Below are 17,810 nucleotides of genomic sequence, written 5' to 3'. Positions count from 1 at the left end.
TACTGTGGGTAAAACAATACCCATGTTGTTGTGAGGCAGACAAAGGGATATAATCAACCATCCACACATTATGGCAGCAGGGCATAATACAGACATCAACGTCACCATTCAATGCAGCCATATACACAATAAAGAAATCAAAGGGGGTATCATGGAGATTTATACAGGATTTATGCCACTTGAACAATGTTGTAGAAGCAGAGTTCCCACTGGTGCCAAATCCTGAAGCAAAATTATACAATGGTGCTGCAGTAGTGTGCTACAGGGATGGGAAATTTAAGACTGCCTCCCAAGTAAGGTTTACACCGCATTATTCAGTGCAGGCAGCAGAACTAGTTGCCATGATAAGTGTGCTATACATGACAGAGGGACTTTTGGGGAATATATTTTTGACTGTTTATGTCACTTCCAACTTTCAATCAGGATTAGCATGCTGGTAGTGAGGGGGGTTATCATCATATCATATCATATCATTTGCTCATAATGATGCAAAGTCAGCAGCAACATTCTTGGTGCAGAAGGTGTTCTCAAGATGGGGAATATGAGATTAAATAAGATAGGTCAATGAGCAACATTTTTCAAACTACCTATTTAAGGAAATTACAAACATCCTTGTAATAAAGCACTGACTATGCACAGTGTACTGGCCGCAGGCAAACAGGATTGTGGAGCATTTAAATAGTTGCCAACTTTGTGCAAGAACTGGCTTTATTGCCTCCCTTTAGCCCTCTTTGCACTACACAATTTCGCCTGGCTTGGACCATCATTTGACTCTGCATGAAATTGTTACTGGCAGAAGGATGCATGTTTTTCTCCCTCAAGCAAGTACAATTGTGGATGCTAACACCATTACACAGGTTTTGGGAGAAGAAATTCAAGTGTATATCACTGAACTCACCAATGCCCTAAAATACATGTCACGCCAGGATCAACGTTCAACAAGTCAAATGTCCAACGAGGGAACATCCACAAGTTCACAGGACAAAGAGACTTTTCCACAAGCAATGCCCCTGGGTGTTTGTCCGCAAATCTCTGTGGAAGTGGCAAAACCCGAGGTTCACGGGTCCACATGAAGTGGTGTATGCAACACTCACAGCAGTGAAGATTAAAGAGAGAAGAGCATGGATCCATATATCCGATGTTCGCAAAGACAACATGATCTCCTCATCTGCAGAGCAGGAGAAGGGGACCAACTTGATGGGAAGTATTATACAGTTGTTGCTAATGCCTTTTTCTGCTATCAGTCTTTACAGGAGACCCAAAGAAGAAGAAAAAGAAGGGCAAACAAACTTTGGGGGAATGGGAGAACATGCAAGGGAGATGTGTCACTCATAGGGATAGGATGGTTTTGTGTTTTTCTGTTCTCTCTCCTTCTCTTCTAGTTCTTAGTGCATAAAGAGTATTGTTGATTGGCAAAGGAGAATGAATAAAGCACACACAACAAAAGTAGTAGATTTAGTGCTGAACGGTTTTATGACACAATTAAGGAGGTGATGGACACGGCATCTGGGAATGTCTGGTACAACGAGATTAAACATGTGAGAAGATAGAGGGCTAATGGAAGTTGCTATGTCTGCTCACTAATCCCACATGTCACAGGGACATCAAAACAATTTCTGCCCCAAGAGATAACAGCAGTGGAAGGGGGATACCTAATGCACCTATAAGACTAATGGGTTGTTTCAGGGGCAAATGGTTGAAGTCCACTGGATAGCTGAAGAGAAGGAAGCATATGCTGATAATTATATATAGCTGGAAAGCATGCACAAAAAAGAAGCCACAAAGCATATAAAACTAGAATATGTCATGGAGGGAGTGCGTAGGGGGGGGTGTACTGCAAAAATTCAACAGGACCCAATGTCCTGTGGTGCCACACCAGACCCCTGATGAGGATACAGGGTTCAGTGTCCCACGATGGGGGATGGGAACAGGGGATGCACAGAGTGGTTAGTAGGATTTGAAGAAGGGCTGGTGAGAAAAATAATTGAAAGTTGCCAAGCAATGTGGAATGCAAATATACATGCATTAACCTAGATAGACATGAGACATCAACGAGTTCATATAAAGCCTATTACACAACTTTCTTTGTGTTTCCGAGCAACAAGGATGACTGTAGTAGGGGTAAACACTGGCTTCCAGAAGACTATGAACATCCTGGCATTGCAGAATGGGATGGCGGCAATGATGGATCCATGGTTTTCCTGTGGGTGCAAGATATACGCTCAATTACCTCCAGATTGGGGAGGAGTGAGCGCCCTCGTCACCTTCCAGAATCCTGCTTTGTTCATGCTCAAGCAGATTTGGTACCATTCAGCAACCTCTCTGCATTGTGGCAAGAGAAGATGGTGAAAGAGCAGAGAGGACAGGGAAGAGAGGAAAGAAAAATGAACATAAGGAAATGAAACAGCAACTATATTTTGGAAGAATCATCGCAAAGTTTGGATGCCACCCCACAACACTTGAGGATGTTTAGCAAAGCATCTGTCTTTTTTTACTTCACTGTTACTACCTGGGGTGCCAGCAGTCACTAATTCCAAGTGGTTGCAGATTGCCAGGTAGGAGGTGCTAAACCTGGAAAATGAGACCAAAAAAGGACCAAAAGGAGGAACTTTGTTCCCTGTGCCTGCTGGCACTTCAGAATTGCTTGTTTTGTTCTGGACATGATTACAGCCATGGAGGGAAGGTCTGCCATACAATAGGCAGCAGTTGCTGCAAGGCAATACCTGCTAATGATGCCACCAATGGGACACTCACAAAGGCTGTCAAGGAGAGCCATACGTTGCTAGAAAAAATGACAATAAATACACATGATATCACATCAGACAGTTGGCTGGACTCATTGTTTGCCTAAGTGCCCGAGTGGCTGCCCGCCATGTTCAAGGTAACTGTCCCCATGCTTGTTGTGATTCTCATTGTGTCTCCGCAGGACAGCGGATTATCAAAAACTTTAATTGCAGCAAGGAAAAGATTCAGTATATAATGTCTGATAATGAAGTGGGGAATGAAGGTAGAAAAAAGGAGGCCCAGCATCCTGGAATGAATGTTGGTGAGGATGAGTTGCAGGTGGTCTTTGCAGTACCGCACCACATTCAGAAGACTATATCGTTTTTTGGGTAGCATGTTCCCTAGATGAGTGGGAGTGCATGGTAACAATATCCACATCGGATGGGTACAAAGAAGATGGAGGGGACATGGATTGGGTAACATGGGTATGGATGCCCAAGACAGTGAGCAAAGAAATGGAGGGAAAAGAGTGTTGACAGATAGATCAATCGAAGGGGGAAATTCAAATAAGGTGCTGATACAGAGCTGTCAAGGGGGGCACTTATACCAGTTGCAGCAATAACGCGGACAGGAGGGGGTACCCTGGCTATGGGACAGGGAATCATCGACAGCTGTAATACAGGTGACTAGAGCATGCACGTAGCCCAGGGGTTACACTGAAGGGGGAACACTAGGGCACAAAATAAATATGGTGGCTTAAACACATAGGGTCCTGTGGAACAGTCTGAATCAGGTGAAAACCACTGGTGAGTGAACTACATGGGGATGACACAGACAGGCCCTACACGTTAGTTCACTTAGAACATTGTGTAAACACTCCACAGCAGTGTGTTGGGGGAAGATTCATTCAGGCTGACTGTCCCCAGGAGATAGCAGCCAATGGGAACAGCACAAGCCAATACATTCAAGGTCGGCGAGCCAGTCTCACAGGTACTCGAGGAGACCTGGGGAATTGAAATTCACCAAGATATGCCCGGGGAGGCATACACACAGCACAATTGGCACCCACCTTTTGCAGGTGGGTGTGGGAAGATGGATGTGGGATAAAGAGGTGATCCAGGAGGAGCCAATCAGAAGGTACATTTTGGTGTCCCTAAAAGGCAACAAGTATACTGTGTCCTTGATGATGTTTACGAGGCCTTTCCTTGGTCAGATGTCATGTGAATGTCTCCCTTTGCACCAGTTCAGGGTGTCTTGTGTATTTCCTATGTGTGCTGACCAATGGCAGATGAATAAAGTTCCAGAGGTAGCATGATTAAGTAGCAGTTAATAACAATCCATTTGTGGGGTGGAGCAGGAAGTAATGTGGCCCCACAAGCGGAGGTGACGAGTCATGGGAGGGCAGGTCTGTTTGCACTAATAATTTCTAACTAACCTATGTCTAGCTATTGGGGACTAACTTGACCCCAACCATTACGTTTCGTCAAACACTCGATAACTCGACACACTAATTGCAACCGTTTACTAGGCACATATTGTACTTGCTGTATAAAAGATCTGAATGCAGTGGGTGGTTTTGTCAGCTTTCATCAACCAGCTCTGTTACAATGGGCTTTTGATTTGTGCCTGCCTAGCTGTAATAAACAGTGTTACATCTTGTCTGCTATGCACTCCTTTTTGGATTACTTCTGGTAAATTACTTATTACGTGCTCGCAGAGTACCCCTGTTACATAGGCATCTGGTCTGAGACTGAGACACTAATATTTCACATACCAGGGATCAAGGGAAAGGGGTCCCTCAGAACTCCCCCACACCACCTCTGGAGTCCTGCCTCTCCACATAGACATGAATGGATCCATGACCCTGACCCATGCCTCCAACCTTTCTTTTGGTCGCCCTCTTCCTCGTCAAGCTTCTACTTTCAACTATTCAGGTATTTTTGCAGGCCAGGGACAGTTTCAGCATATCGTATATGCTCTGGAGAGGATGCTGTAGAACTCTGTTGTACCTCTATGTCAGGAGTCTCTAATGGTGCTGTAGTTCCTGCTTGGAGCTTTTCTTCTCCCACAAGTATCTGTTTTCTTGCTGGTATCATTCCCTGTATTTGGTTGGAGGCTTGGTTTTCTTTGGGTTTATCGATCACCTCTTATCTGGTGATCTGGGCCCAGGTTAAATCTGTGATCAGCCTCAGTGCTTCCTCTGGAGGTTAGCTTCTTTTTTATTAATGTTTGCAGCCATTCCTCCAGTCAGGGATCTAGACGCGCCTGGGGCCAGCTCCTCATCCTTCTCTCTGACCAACATGTCACCTTTTTCTTTGGGGGTGGGGCAGTGTACACTTTGTGTTGCTGACCCATGCTCCTGTTTTCGTTCTGTTCAGTGCTTCCACATGCTGTCAGGCTGTGTCCGTTGCTTGTTGTTGTTGTTGTAGAACTTCTCTAGGATCTTAAAAGGCACTCCCTGAATCCAGGCTTCCCTGGATTTCTGGCAGATTCTTCCAAACTTTGCCTCCTTTTGTTTCTCAGCACGTTGATCCCAGACCATGAAGAGTTTTGGTTGCATAATGGTGCTACACCTCTATATGCTAATTATCCAGGGTTAGGGAGGCCTGGTAAGCCACATTTTTTAAGGTGTTCTTAAGTTCTGACAGGAACTCCCTATGTCTTGCTTCGGTAACTGGGACCAGCTCCTCATCCTTCTCTCTGTCCAACATGTCACCTTTTTCTTTGGGGGTGGGGCAGTGTACAATTTGTGTTGCTGACCCAGGCTCCAGTTTTCGTTCTGTTCAGTGCTTCCACATGCTGTCAGGCTGTGTCCTTTGCTTGTTGTTGTTGTTGTAGAACTTCTCTGGGATCTTAAAAGGCACTCCCTGAATCCAGACTTCCCTGGATTTCTGACAGGATTCTCCCAAACTTTGCCTCCTTTTGTTTCTCAGCACGTTGATCCCAGACCATGAAGATTTTTGGTTGCATAATGGTGCTACACCTCTATATGCTAATTATCCAGGGTTAGGGAGGCCTGGTAGGCCACAGGTGTTCTTCAGTTCTGACAGGAACTCCCTATGTCTTGCTTCGGTAACTGCCTGACTCTGCACCATCTTGGCAAGAAATGCTTCAAGTTTTCTTGTCCTCTGTTACTCTGTTCAGTTTTATTAATTGTTCATGCATCTGTGTTGATTTGTCTTTCATCAGGTGGCTTGTTGTTTTTAGATGACACAATATTTTCCCAAGATGGGAAAGACTCCCACCTCTAGGCTCCAGTATGCTTGTGTTCACCTCCATGACTCAGTTTGAACTTGGAAGGGTTTCTGTGTCCCCCTGAGGTCCTGTTCTTTGTACTCCTTTTGCGTTCTTGAGGGAAATCCTACTCCATCAGACTGCATTATGTCTCCATGGCCCAGGTGGTCTCCTCAGTGGGAGTAGCATTTTGTCTCTTGAGTTTGGCAAGTTCTTGGTTGATCCTTCTGATGAGCTTGGCTATGAATTCATCCTCAGATTTATCCTGTTCCCTCTCTCTTCTTCACCTTCTCTTAACCCACTGGTCTCATACGATTATGGCAGTTTTTTACTACCAGCTGTTTCCTTTTCATATTGGGGCTCACTCCAGTAGTCCGCTTCAGATGCCCAGACCATTTATTCCTCTTTGATGCCTGACCAGTCTTCTTAGGTAATACATCTTTAGTGGGGAGATACAAAAAATACAGGTGCTTCTTAATTAAGAGCTGTGGTTCCTTCCCCTTGAACCCAAACATTTCTCAGGCACCCACCGTTTACTCTGCTGGACTGTTCATGCTTATCCCTCTCTCTGTGGGTGGTGTCTGTATCAGGAACTACATTATTTCACAATAACGCCAATTATGGCAATGTTCCTAATGAGTCACAAGCAAATGGAATAGGTTGGCAAGTTCTTGCTTGACCCTTCTGATGAGCTTGACTATGAATTCATCCACAGATTCTCACAAGACAAATGGAATAGGTTTTAACATTTTATTATAAAAATATATACAAAAAATGGGAATTGGGGCTCAAAACTAGGGGTGGTCCATGTGTTATTTCCCTCATCCTTGGATGGGGCTCCAACCTACCTATCCCAGTCTCTAAAGCTAGGTAACTCTATGTAGCCTATCCCTACTATGGGAATGCCTGAAGGTCATAGCATTGTCTATATATACAGAGGGGATTCCTATATTATTACTGGGGTAGACTCATTACCATGGGCTTCTCAACCTAAACAAGTCTCATCTCCACACTCCTCTCTATTCCTCTCTCTCTACCTCTCTCTCTTGCTCCTTATCGCTCTATTCCCACTAGTCTCACACTCTGTCTCCAGATCTTATCAATCTTTACCTCTTCACCATCTTTCAGATCCCTGTAAATTTCACTCCTCTGAACTTGACTCCGGTCCCTGCTCTCTTCTTCACTCCGACCTCTCACTTTTCTCTCTTGCTCACATTCTCTCACACTCACCCTCCTGCACTCGACTCTCTTCTCCTGTTCCCACTCCAACATTATCTTCAAACACTCACTCACACACAAACACCAAATTAGTGCCACCCTCTCTGTCCCAACAACATACCTATACTCTATATAAGAACTCGAAATGTCTCCTCCAAGTCCTCCTGCCCGTGCTGCACACTCCTCTCTGCTCTGTTGGTCATTCCCTAACATCATCCACACACCTTTCAATGCCAACAAATTTTGCTGGTCTTTTATATCCGTCTCCTTCCTGCCTAGAACGTTGTCACTGCTCCCATTGGCCATGTATGTCAGCTCTTTCCCTGGGCCAGTCTCTAGCTTCTCTTATCCCAACTCCCACATCTCCTCACATTCTGAGATGAGACTTCCTCAGGAAGTAATCATAAGTGCATTGAGCCCAGACCCCTTTCCGTGTAACCTGACCGTTCCTCCTGTTCCAGTCGGGGTCTTTTCCATTAGGCCCAGATGATATCTGGTACCTGTAGTCCCAGCTCTTCTCTGCATGTTGCTGCCTCCCAAGAAACAACTGATAGATTAGAGATAGAGAGCCATGGTCAGGACAATGTCTAACATCATTGGCTCCGGGGCAGAGGCAGCAATGTATATACATTGCTCCAGACATACCGGGGAACCAGGAATGGGCATCCCCTCAACCCCCATACCACCTCCGGATTCCTTTGCTCCAACTTGTTCCAACTTGATAGGGTCATACCGATGACTCTGTCAGAAGCCACAAAGGAATTTCACCTTGATGACGTAACATCTATCAATTCCATGGAGACAGAGACTTATTGGGGTATATTGAGGTGAATAAAACTACAAACCTGTTCTGAAAGCAAGAGTAGTTCCAGGACAGCTAAGATCATTTAGATGGTGATAAATAACAAGATTCACTATCAGCATAGTTTTATTTTTCCTGATTAAAAAAAGAGCGATTTAGAAAAAATGCTCTGTATCCACACAGACCGTTCTTTCTAAATGTAACTCTCATGCTCCTGCTAAACAAGAGTGCGTGCTGCGGCTGACAGGAATGCAAGAACAGGTAAGCGTTGATGTGTGTGAATGTGTATATTTTAGGGAACAGAGCTTTCTGGGGTGGGGAGGGAGGCAGCGTTGAGTGAAGAAGGGGAGCTTGAGGTGTGGGGGGGAGTGATCGCCTGATTTAGAAGTCATCGGCCAGAGATTCTGGGGTGAGGGACAAGGCAAGGGCATATTTCTTCTTTTTGTGGTCCGACTAAAATCGGCTGAAAAAAAAACTGTCCTACAAAAAGCAAAAATATGACATAGAACCCTATCAAGATGTTGACCAATTGCATTATCTAGAACATTTACAGGGTGGCCTTCTGGAGAACCTGGGGAGAGTCACTGGGTTCAATAGATCCCCTACCTAGTATAGAGGCCCAGACCCAACCCTTCTGGCTTCCAAAGGCCCTATGGAAAGGAGTGCAAGATGAATTTTAGCGAGATACACAGTTCGAATATTTTCCCTAGCTACCTCAGCCATAGGCAATGCACATATAATCTGACTTGTGACATCTAAAGATTCCAATACCAGATATATGTGATGGGTTCTCTCACTATAACTGTATACCTTTATGGTAATATCACAAGCAAGCTTCCTAGAAACCAAAATAGACTACCTAAGTTACTTCCATCTTCATCCCTCAGAGGAGAGCTAAAAGGAAGGGCAATATGTGAAAAAGTAAGGTCTGTCTCTTGCAGTGATGATGTGATGGACTGGGGAGGGGAGGCTGAGTGATACCACTCATGCTGTGATGCTGCTCCAGGGGTCGAATGCCCCATGGCCAGAAGGAGGTTTGGGGGGCAGGAGCTCGTCAGATGAAGCCAGATTATGCAAATGTCAGTTTAGGAGATTATGCCCTATTGAAGGCTGGAAGAGCCAATGAAGTTACCTGGAGGTTTGTAGCTTCTAATTCAAACACTGTGTTCTGTACCCTTGCAATTCTCAGGTGTTATTAAGGTCAGACAGCAGCAAAATCTCTAATCATCTGCACTGGCTCTATAAACAATCTATGAGATCTGCTTGGTCTGTCGATTGACCTCCTGTATTATGAAAAGTGTACATGGACTTTTGATACTAATATGCTGGATATCGGGTCAGTGAGTAGCATTTAAACAATCACAATTAACTATGCAATGCTCAAATCGCTCACTCCAACCAATGCAATGTAATTTGTGGGTGGAATAAAAATGGTGAGAAAATTGAATGTAGATCATCCAGAAAATGCACCTGGATGTGAGAAGCACTAAACACCAAATGTAATGTGTGTTCTCTTTATTCCCACTAGTAGATTTGAAAAGACAGGGATGTTTGCCACCTTATGTTCCTTAATGCTCACTTCCATGCACTGTCTTCAATTTCTTAATCAGGTGTAATTGGTACAATTTTAAACAGCATTATTGGCTACATTCTTGTATGCTGATCCTTGCCACACAGATATATTCTGGAGAGTATCCTACTTCTCTTTGCCTTGTTTGCATTTTAAGAGGTCCTTCTTGAAGTATACTTTATCACTTAACGAATATTATTTCTTTAATCATTTTATGTATCTCAATAGTGGAAATTTCATTTGATCCACTGGCAAATGTTTTCTATTGTCTCCAGTTGGTTTATGTATAGGTTGTTTAAACATATGGCTACATATGGCCAGCAGAAAAGATAAACATTACACTAGTAAAACAATATGCCCAGTTGGGTATAATATCAATATGTAGGCAAAAATTTAAAATACATATGAAGGACAATAGACTCATACTATCCTTCATGTCTGTTTGGTGCCAAAACATCACTTGTAGGCCTCCCAAATCATCAACCAACCAAGTCACTTGTTGCAACTCTAATAAGTCATTCCTATCACCTTTTCTCTTTAAAAACTAAACTCTATGCTGCTATTTTTAGAATCATCTCATGGCATCAATTTCAGTTTTCAAATGTATAAAGATGTCACATAAGCACATATATAATGTTAGGAGACAATCCAGAGACATGAGTCAAACCTACCAATTGCTCATGGCATATATTCTACTTGGTGATGGAGCTGCACATATGCCTTAACAGTGCTAAAATGGAGATCACATCCTTGAGCACAGTGTGTTTCCATTGCCCCAAAAACTGAGCAGCATTCCTTATCCCTTACATAAAATAATCTGGTTATTCATGTTAGTTTTGTCATACAACGGACTTCCTCTCACCAAGTCACAGCCACTTCTAAGAGCACCAACCTAAAGCTCACGATGCAGGCAACGCTCCACTGAGTGCTCCAGAGAAAACAATAGATTGCAAAAAAAATATCAGGGAAATTGACTTTTCCTGGCATGAATACTATATACCTTTCTCTATGCAGGTACCCTCAAAGTGAGTTTCTAAAGACCAAAGGATCTAAAATCAATCAGCCAGAATGTGTGTAGCATCAGAGAAGGCAGTCTTTGAATGCAACACTCTTCATTGCCTGGAAGGAGCCTCATTTACTTTACAGAAAATACTTTCTTCCATGTATTGTCCAAAACTCGCTTTGTCATGGCAGGCATTCCTTCATTGTCTTTGAATTACTTAAATGCCATTTCCCTCCATGTTGCAACACGGGGGTGCTTCCTTTAGAAGCCTCCCGCCACGTCACCCACATCTGGCCCCCCTCCTCACCTAGCACCCTCTCTTCTCTTGCTCTGTGGAACAGGGGTTCCCCACCTTCATTCCCCCAATCCACTCTCCACCCACCGTATGGCCCTCCGGGTATCCCATCTCGCCTTTTTCCTCCCTCGCATGGCCATCTTCCTTTCCTTCTGCCTCACCTCTTTTCCTCCTTCCAGCACCCCCTACTTCTCACTTCTGTCATTGCTACTACGCCCACTCTCCTTCCTTCCAGTTTCCCGTCTGGACCTGCGGCAGTCATGCCCACTAAAGACTCACACTGCAATTGCTGCACGTTAAAAAACATGAATTAGCACCCTGGCAGGGGTAGCCAGCTAATCAAGTGGCTAGAATCGAAGTCTTGAACAGCCGGTGAAAGCCTGTGTTCCATCCCATCTGATGTATGGCTCCCCTCACCGCCATCTTCCTCCACCCTACTCCTCCTTATTATTTTTTTGTAATTCCCTTCCCCACACTTACCTTATTTCGGCTGCGGTGGCACTCGCTGCCGCAGCCGCACCTTCCTCTCTGCTCCCAACGGCCATTATGGAAAGGGAAGGCAGGGGTACAGAGCCCCGCCTTCCCTTTCCATGGCGGCTATCTCAATTTAGTATTTTATGTGATTGAACGGGACGTGCGAGGCATCGCGTTCAATACTGAAAATGCTTTCTTTGTAGAACCCCTGGCTACCGCTTTGGTAGCCCAGGGTGCTAATGGCCTTAAACTCTGATTCCAAGTACTGGAATGGGGGGGTAACGACCAGGAGCCCTCGATAAGGGCCTCACTTTGCTCGGGCCATTAACTTGGGCTGCCGCCACATTAATTGCTGAAAGGCAAGGACTTTCAAAATGTTATCCACTACAATGATTGTGCATGTTGTATAACGCCCTGGGAAGAAAAGGCTTGATAGGTCGTTGAAAGCTGGTTCCCCACTATGCCCTTAGGTGAATGCTAAAATCAGGCATTGCTACTGTTTCTACTCAGTCTACATTCAATCACAGGAAACAGTGATTGAAAATAGATTCACGTTTTTTGCTCAAAACATTGGAACTACCTGAGTCTACGCCTGAAGACCAATCATAGCCTTCCAACATTCGAGGGAGCATTAAAGACGTCCATGTGCAAGGGGGCATGTATTCATCTCTGCCATTTATGAATGTACCCCACCTCCAAGTAAAGATAACCCTTTTGTCAGCACAGAGGAACCCACACAGTCGTCTCACCAGAATCCAGAGGCAAAAGGTACCCAAAGTACAGGTGGGCATTGCCCCCAATTTCTAAAGTGAGGTCTTATTAGCTGTGCACAATGATTCTGACTCCCAACCACTGCAAAGAGTTCAGATGTCGACATGTGGTGCATTACCAATACAATAGTTACATATATACATACAAACTTTGCAAGCTGGTTGCACAATACAACTATAATCACGTAAAGTGTTCTCAACGGTTTGCATGCTTTCATTTTATTTTAGAAACAGTGCCTTGTACTAGTTGTCTACAATTATGCACTGTTGCCAAGTATTATAATTTGTCTGGCTTGCTGTGTGATTGGATAACAGATTGGAAGGACTCATTATCACTGTTAATAGTGGATTGACTCAACTCCCAAAGAAGTAAACATGGTACACCAGAATAATGCTCAGAATTCCAAAAGGTATGCTCCAACATGATGAAGGCAAGAAGAGAGGTAGTTGTAAAACCTGGTTTATTTCTTAAAAATAAATACAAAAATATAAATATAAAACATTGGCAGATTGAGTTTGATGAAATGGATGTGTTTCTTTTTTCACCAGCTGCATACCACACTTACTAACACCACATGTACATTTGTTTTTCTTCATTTTTTAATGTACAGAATTGGACATCTTTTTCTTAGACTCATGGTCCTATATTTATATTTTTTTAAAAGCTGTTGCTGGAACGGTCAGTCCATTGATTCCAGCAGATGCAACTTTTTCCATGAGGTGGTTGCCTGCTGGAAAATCATCCTGTTTAAGTACTTGAAGTTAATTGTTCAATTAACAGACAACACTGAATTCCAGTAGCATTTTGTCCATGGAAACGTGACTTCATAAAAGGTGTGTCCCATGTGATTCAATATGCAAATTAATAAATTCATCAAAAGAACCAGTCGTAGCCTAAGCAATCATTTCAGTTCTCAAAGGAAAGCGTTGTGCTGCGTGGCAGAGCAGTTCATCTCATTGTTAATATTTGTGAAGTGAAAAGGAGTCCGCACCAATACATGTCCTTAGTTTTGAATGGACAGGAAGCGGAACTTTCTTTAGGAGTCTTTGTCACTTTCGCCACCACCGTACATCTCCGCAAGCTTATTGAACTGCGGGCCCCACTCCTTGAGGTATTCGTAGTTGTGATCTCCTTCGGTGGTCGCCGAATCCAACGAACTCAGGGATTCTGCAATGGAATCGTTGCCCTCATAGGCGTACGTGGCAAGAGAATCATATGGTGGGGCGGTCGGATCAATATCGTGCTCCTTCAGCCTTTGGTTGATGAAATCCCGCACATCCGTGCTATCTGGTACTGCCGCAGTCCTGCTCGGCAAGTACAAGGTTTCAGGGACAATATCTCTCCGGAGCTTCTTATCCTCCATAGCCCCAGGGTTTCGAAGTGTGCCAATATCAAAAGCCTGCGTGTCTTCTTCTCCACCGCCTTCATCGTTGTAACTGACAATGTTATCTCTGATGTCCTCCTTGGACAGGATCAGAGGCTCTTTCTTCCGCTGCCTCTTCATTGCGGCAAACAGCACCACTATAACTAGGAGAAAAAAAGAAGAAAAACAAAGATTCACTGTGAATCAGATCAGAGTGCACTTGACTTTCATTCGAAGTATAACAGACAGCAAAAAAAGCACCATTCATAGTTCAATAGCTTCGCGCAATACATTTATAGATTTCAAATATCTGAAGCGTAAAAGGCTTTCCTGCATCTTTCTTATTGCTACATAATACAGATAACTTCATACTGTGCAAAAGCAATGAATATTATATCATTTCTGTTTTCTTTTGAGTGATGGGGATGAGCAAGTAGAACACCTTTCAAGATAACACTGTTGACAGCGTGAATGTTAAACAATATGTTTTAGTTGCTAAGTTGATATTTTTAGGTTTAAGACCTATAATGGCGCTAAACGAGATAATGCATTGCATGGAGATTCTGTACAGCTGTCTACATTAGGTGTAGATGTCTACAGGTCTTTAGAGTGTTAACTAAAATAAAGAATGAAACTACTCAGAACACCGTCTTCGAAAGATTCATAACAAAGCCATTTTCAAGGCAAGGATGATGTTAATGTCAGGGTCCTCTCTTGGATTGTATAGATGTATCATTCTGAAAATACTATTTATATAAGGCAGTTCATGCTGGTAATCAAATCAATAACCTCACCTTCCACCATCATGTCTACCATTGGACCTTTACAGGAGACTATGTTTCATCTTTACTCATCAAAGAATATCATGTCTGTTAAAGGAAGCACATGTGATAAAGAAAGGTGTTTTTTATCTATGCCTGCTTATACTCGTCAACTAGCTACACCCGATCAAGAAATATATGGTCTTCAGCTAGGGCAATGTGAGGAATCCTCAGATGTTATCCCTTCTCCCCTAGTAGGAGACCCTTCCCATGGGGCCATGGTGCAGTGGACACTACCCAATATTCCTCCTGGGGTTGGTGTAATGCAGGAGCATCACAGGGAGAGCCCCTCTCCTTCATGGGACAAGGGATGACCATCTCTGGAGAACACAGTACTGTCTAGATAAACCCCAACCTCCCTCATCCTCCTTCCCTATCCAAGGACCACTAGATCCCCAAACTCCCATGTTCATCTGCCTACCATACATAACTGAGAAGAGGGAGAGTTGCTCACGTGTAGGAGCGAGGCCCCGCCCATCACCAATGGGAGACAGCCCTCCCCAGCCTCCATTTAATAGCATTTCCCGGCGCACACGCACCACGCACCAGCAAGTACAAACAAGTACTGTTTGCTGTTGATTGTGGATCGTCTAGCTGTTGGATACGCTTTCGAAGTGCCGTGGATTCAACCAGCTGATTTCCTCCGAAGCTGCGTGGTGCTTGGAACTGCAAACTCCAGGAGGACGTCTTACGCAGTCGCACCGAGCCTGCCTGACCTCGTTCATCGGAAATAGGAGGTGACTTTTGGCACCCATTGTCCCACTGTGCCCCCATTGACAGTTTATATCAGGACTGCTCCCCAGGCCGGGTGCCTAATACCTACCTTAATTTTTATTTTTATTCTTTGTTTCCTGTTTTCTTACTTTTAAGGTTACTCACATGAGGGAGCGAGGCCCCGCCCACCACCAACGGGAGATAACCCCCCCAGCCTCCATTTAATAGCATTTCCCGGCGCACCCGCACCACTCACCAGCACTGTTCGCGGGTCGCCGGGTGCAATTGCAAAACCTTGCTGGGGTTTTTCTGACCTGTTCCCCTAGCACGAAGGTGGGTCTTGTGGAGGCCTTTGACTAATTTATTCACTTATTTGTCTAGTTATTTATTTATTCATTTAAGTTTTGTAGTTTATATATTTATTCTAATTTATTTTATTGTATGTTATTTTTCGAATGATACATTACACTTTGACCACCAGCATGCCACCCATCTCAGAATTACGAGCAAAATTGGATGGTTTGAGTTCAAATATTGCCTCTAGAAAAATACTCTATCAGAGTCGCTTCACGACCCTGTTACCTAGAGCTGGCCATAAAACCTCTAAACGCTCACTGTCAGTGGGAGATGATAGCAGATCATCCCCAACCGAGAGAGCAACTCTTGATGGTGAGGGCAGTACTGGACAGACACCTTATACTACCCAATTAGGCCCAGAGGTAGTATATCCCGCAGCACAGCCTGCTAATAACAGGATCTTTGATCCATCACAAATGGGTGACCAAGAGGCTACTAATGTTAGAAGTAGTGTAAATGGTGCCCCCACGGATACAACGATAATGGCTGCTTTTCTCCCTGATGACATGCATATCATATCATCTGATTTATCAGGAGATATGACACCCAACCCATATCATGTTCTGTCGAGGCCCAACAAAAATTGAGGCAAGCCCATGCCCACTTGACAATGGTAGGAGAAATTGAAGAGGAAGACATTGAGTTCATGAACATTACAAATAAAACTGATGAAGATGCCAAAGAAGTGCTATACATTTGTTCGAACACGGGCGATTTAATTCAACTGGAAGCAAGTAATAAAAGTTGCTCCAGTGATAACATTGAAACCTTATCACCTATCTTTTCACAGAGAGAAAAAGCAGCAATAGACTCAATACCTCTAGCCATAAATAAAGTAAATCCACCTATTGTATCTATTGATGAATCACTCTCGTTTATCGCCCCCACACTGAGACAACCTCAATTTGAACAGGGGGCACGGGTTTCCGATTTTTTCCTGAACCCCCTTCATAAAGAGAGGAGTTCCTTTTCGGAGGCTCTGGCTTTGAATAACACCCTTGTGGCCATGAATACAGCACTACTGGCCATTGCAAAATGATATGAGGCCTTGGATCGGAAAATCTCCAAGCAAACCACATCTATCGAACAGTTATTTCAAAAAATAACAAACCTTGACTCTCAGCTTAAAGTGGTTCCACAATCTCTGGATTTGGATAATGATAAACTGCCACTAGCAATTTTATCACAAACGTCCAAAACTGATTGTACTGCCGCTATGCCCATGCCGCCGAATATTGTGCCCGCAGAACAAATTGTTAACGTCATGAAGGAGACCAATTTGATTGTTAATCCCTCTAAGACACCAGAAACTAGTCGAGCTGTCTCTGACTTGACTTCCACCTTTCCCATAGATGTCGCCACCTCGACGATTAAAACCCAATCTAAGAAAAACAGCTTTCCCAAGCCAATGTATTCACCACGGTAGCGACTAAATCTAGTAGTTTACGACCAATTAAAAAACGAAAAGTGTTGAGGGCCAAATCACAGATATTCGACCCAAAATCATCTGCAAGGTCAAAACAGAAAACTCTAATGGATCCCCCCTCTGCAGAGGCGTGTGTAAGCTCCTCTGACTCCAGCAATCAAATGCAGGAAGCACAACAGAGCATGGTTCAAATGTTATAACATGAACCATTAGATGAACTGGCGCAGATGGTGGAAAGCTTGGAAAATCAGAGAGCTGTGCAGATAAGTCTCCCACAGATCATTGTCCCAATGACCTCTGCAGTGACGGCGACAATCTCAATGTAGCCCCAGGATTTGGAGTCCACCACTCAGGGCATGTCTAACTTGGTTGCAATTCAGAAACAGATCCAAAGTTCTATTGAATCATATTTAAAGCTCCGGCCTAGCCTGTCAGCACAGATGCCAATAGACGAGCAGTATGAATCACAATTACCAATAACGCCAGCTCTTCAGGCCTTTGTACATAATTCAAAATCTAATTCTGTCCAAAACATAAATACGAATCAGCTTTTAACCCATAACTCAAAATCCAATCCTGTGCAAAATGCAAATATGAATCAGCTCTCAGTGCAGAGCACAGTAAACACCAAAGTTCCTCAGAACACTCACAATCCCGCCAAGAGTTTACAGGAAGAGATTAGGTCCTCAGTTGAGTTGTATTTTGCCTTGAATTCCAAAGCTAACCCAGATCAAATTCCAACTCAACAGTCAACAACACTGAGGTCGATCCCAATTCCACATGCGGTGCCAATCTCTCGACAAGAGATCCAAGATAAAATGAAAGCTTCTATTGAAGCTTTTGTACAGCAGTCAAAGGCTATAAATCAAAATATCGTGACAGAAAAAGGATTTCCTTCTCTTAAACCCTTGCTGAAGAGTCCCCAACTAGCTTCTCTCAGTCACCAGGAGCGGTGGGCCCAGTCTTCAGCAACTTTGTTAAATCGAACAAGAGAACAAGAATAAGGAAAAGAAAGAACAAACTCGCCATTGTTTTATT

The 17,810-nt window shown here is 43.8% G+C and overlaps 1 protein-coding gene across 4 annotated transcripts in view; it reads right to left on the bottom strand.

Moving 5' to 3' along the window:
• Nucleotides 1-12,533: 12,533 nt before the first annotated feature.
• LOC138481515 (cadherin-10-like) overlaps nucleotides 12,534-17,810 on the bottom strand; it is a 1,315,401-nt gene continuing 1,310,124 nt past the window's right edge. For all 4 annotated transcript variants that reach the window (XM_069613702.1, XM_069613701.1, XM_069613700.1 and 1 more), the window contains one exon: nucleotides 12,534-13,618. In XM_069613702.1, coding sequence (XP_069469803.1) covers nucleotides 13,128-13,618 — 491 coding nt within the window. In that variant the 3' untranslated portion in view covers nucleotides 12,534-13,127. The remainder of the gene's footprint in view (nucleotides 13,619-17,810) is intronic.

This window comes from Ambystoma mexicanum, chromosome 5p (assembly GCF_040938575.1).
Source record: "Ambystoma mexicanum isolate Mex_15411 chromosome 5p, UKY_AmexF1_1, whole genome shotgun sequence".
Classification (NCBI taxonomy): Eukaryota; Metazoa; Chordata; class Amphibia; order Caudata; family Ambystomatidae; genus Ambystoma; species Ambystoma mexicanum.
The sequence above is the reverse complement of the archived record's forward strand: the minus strand, read 5'-3'. Positions and strand labels throughout refer to the sequence as shown.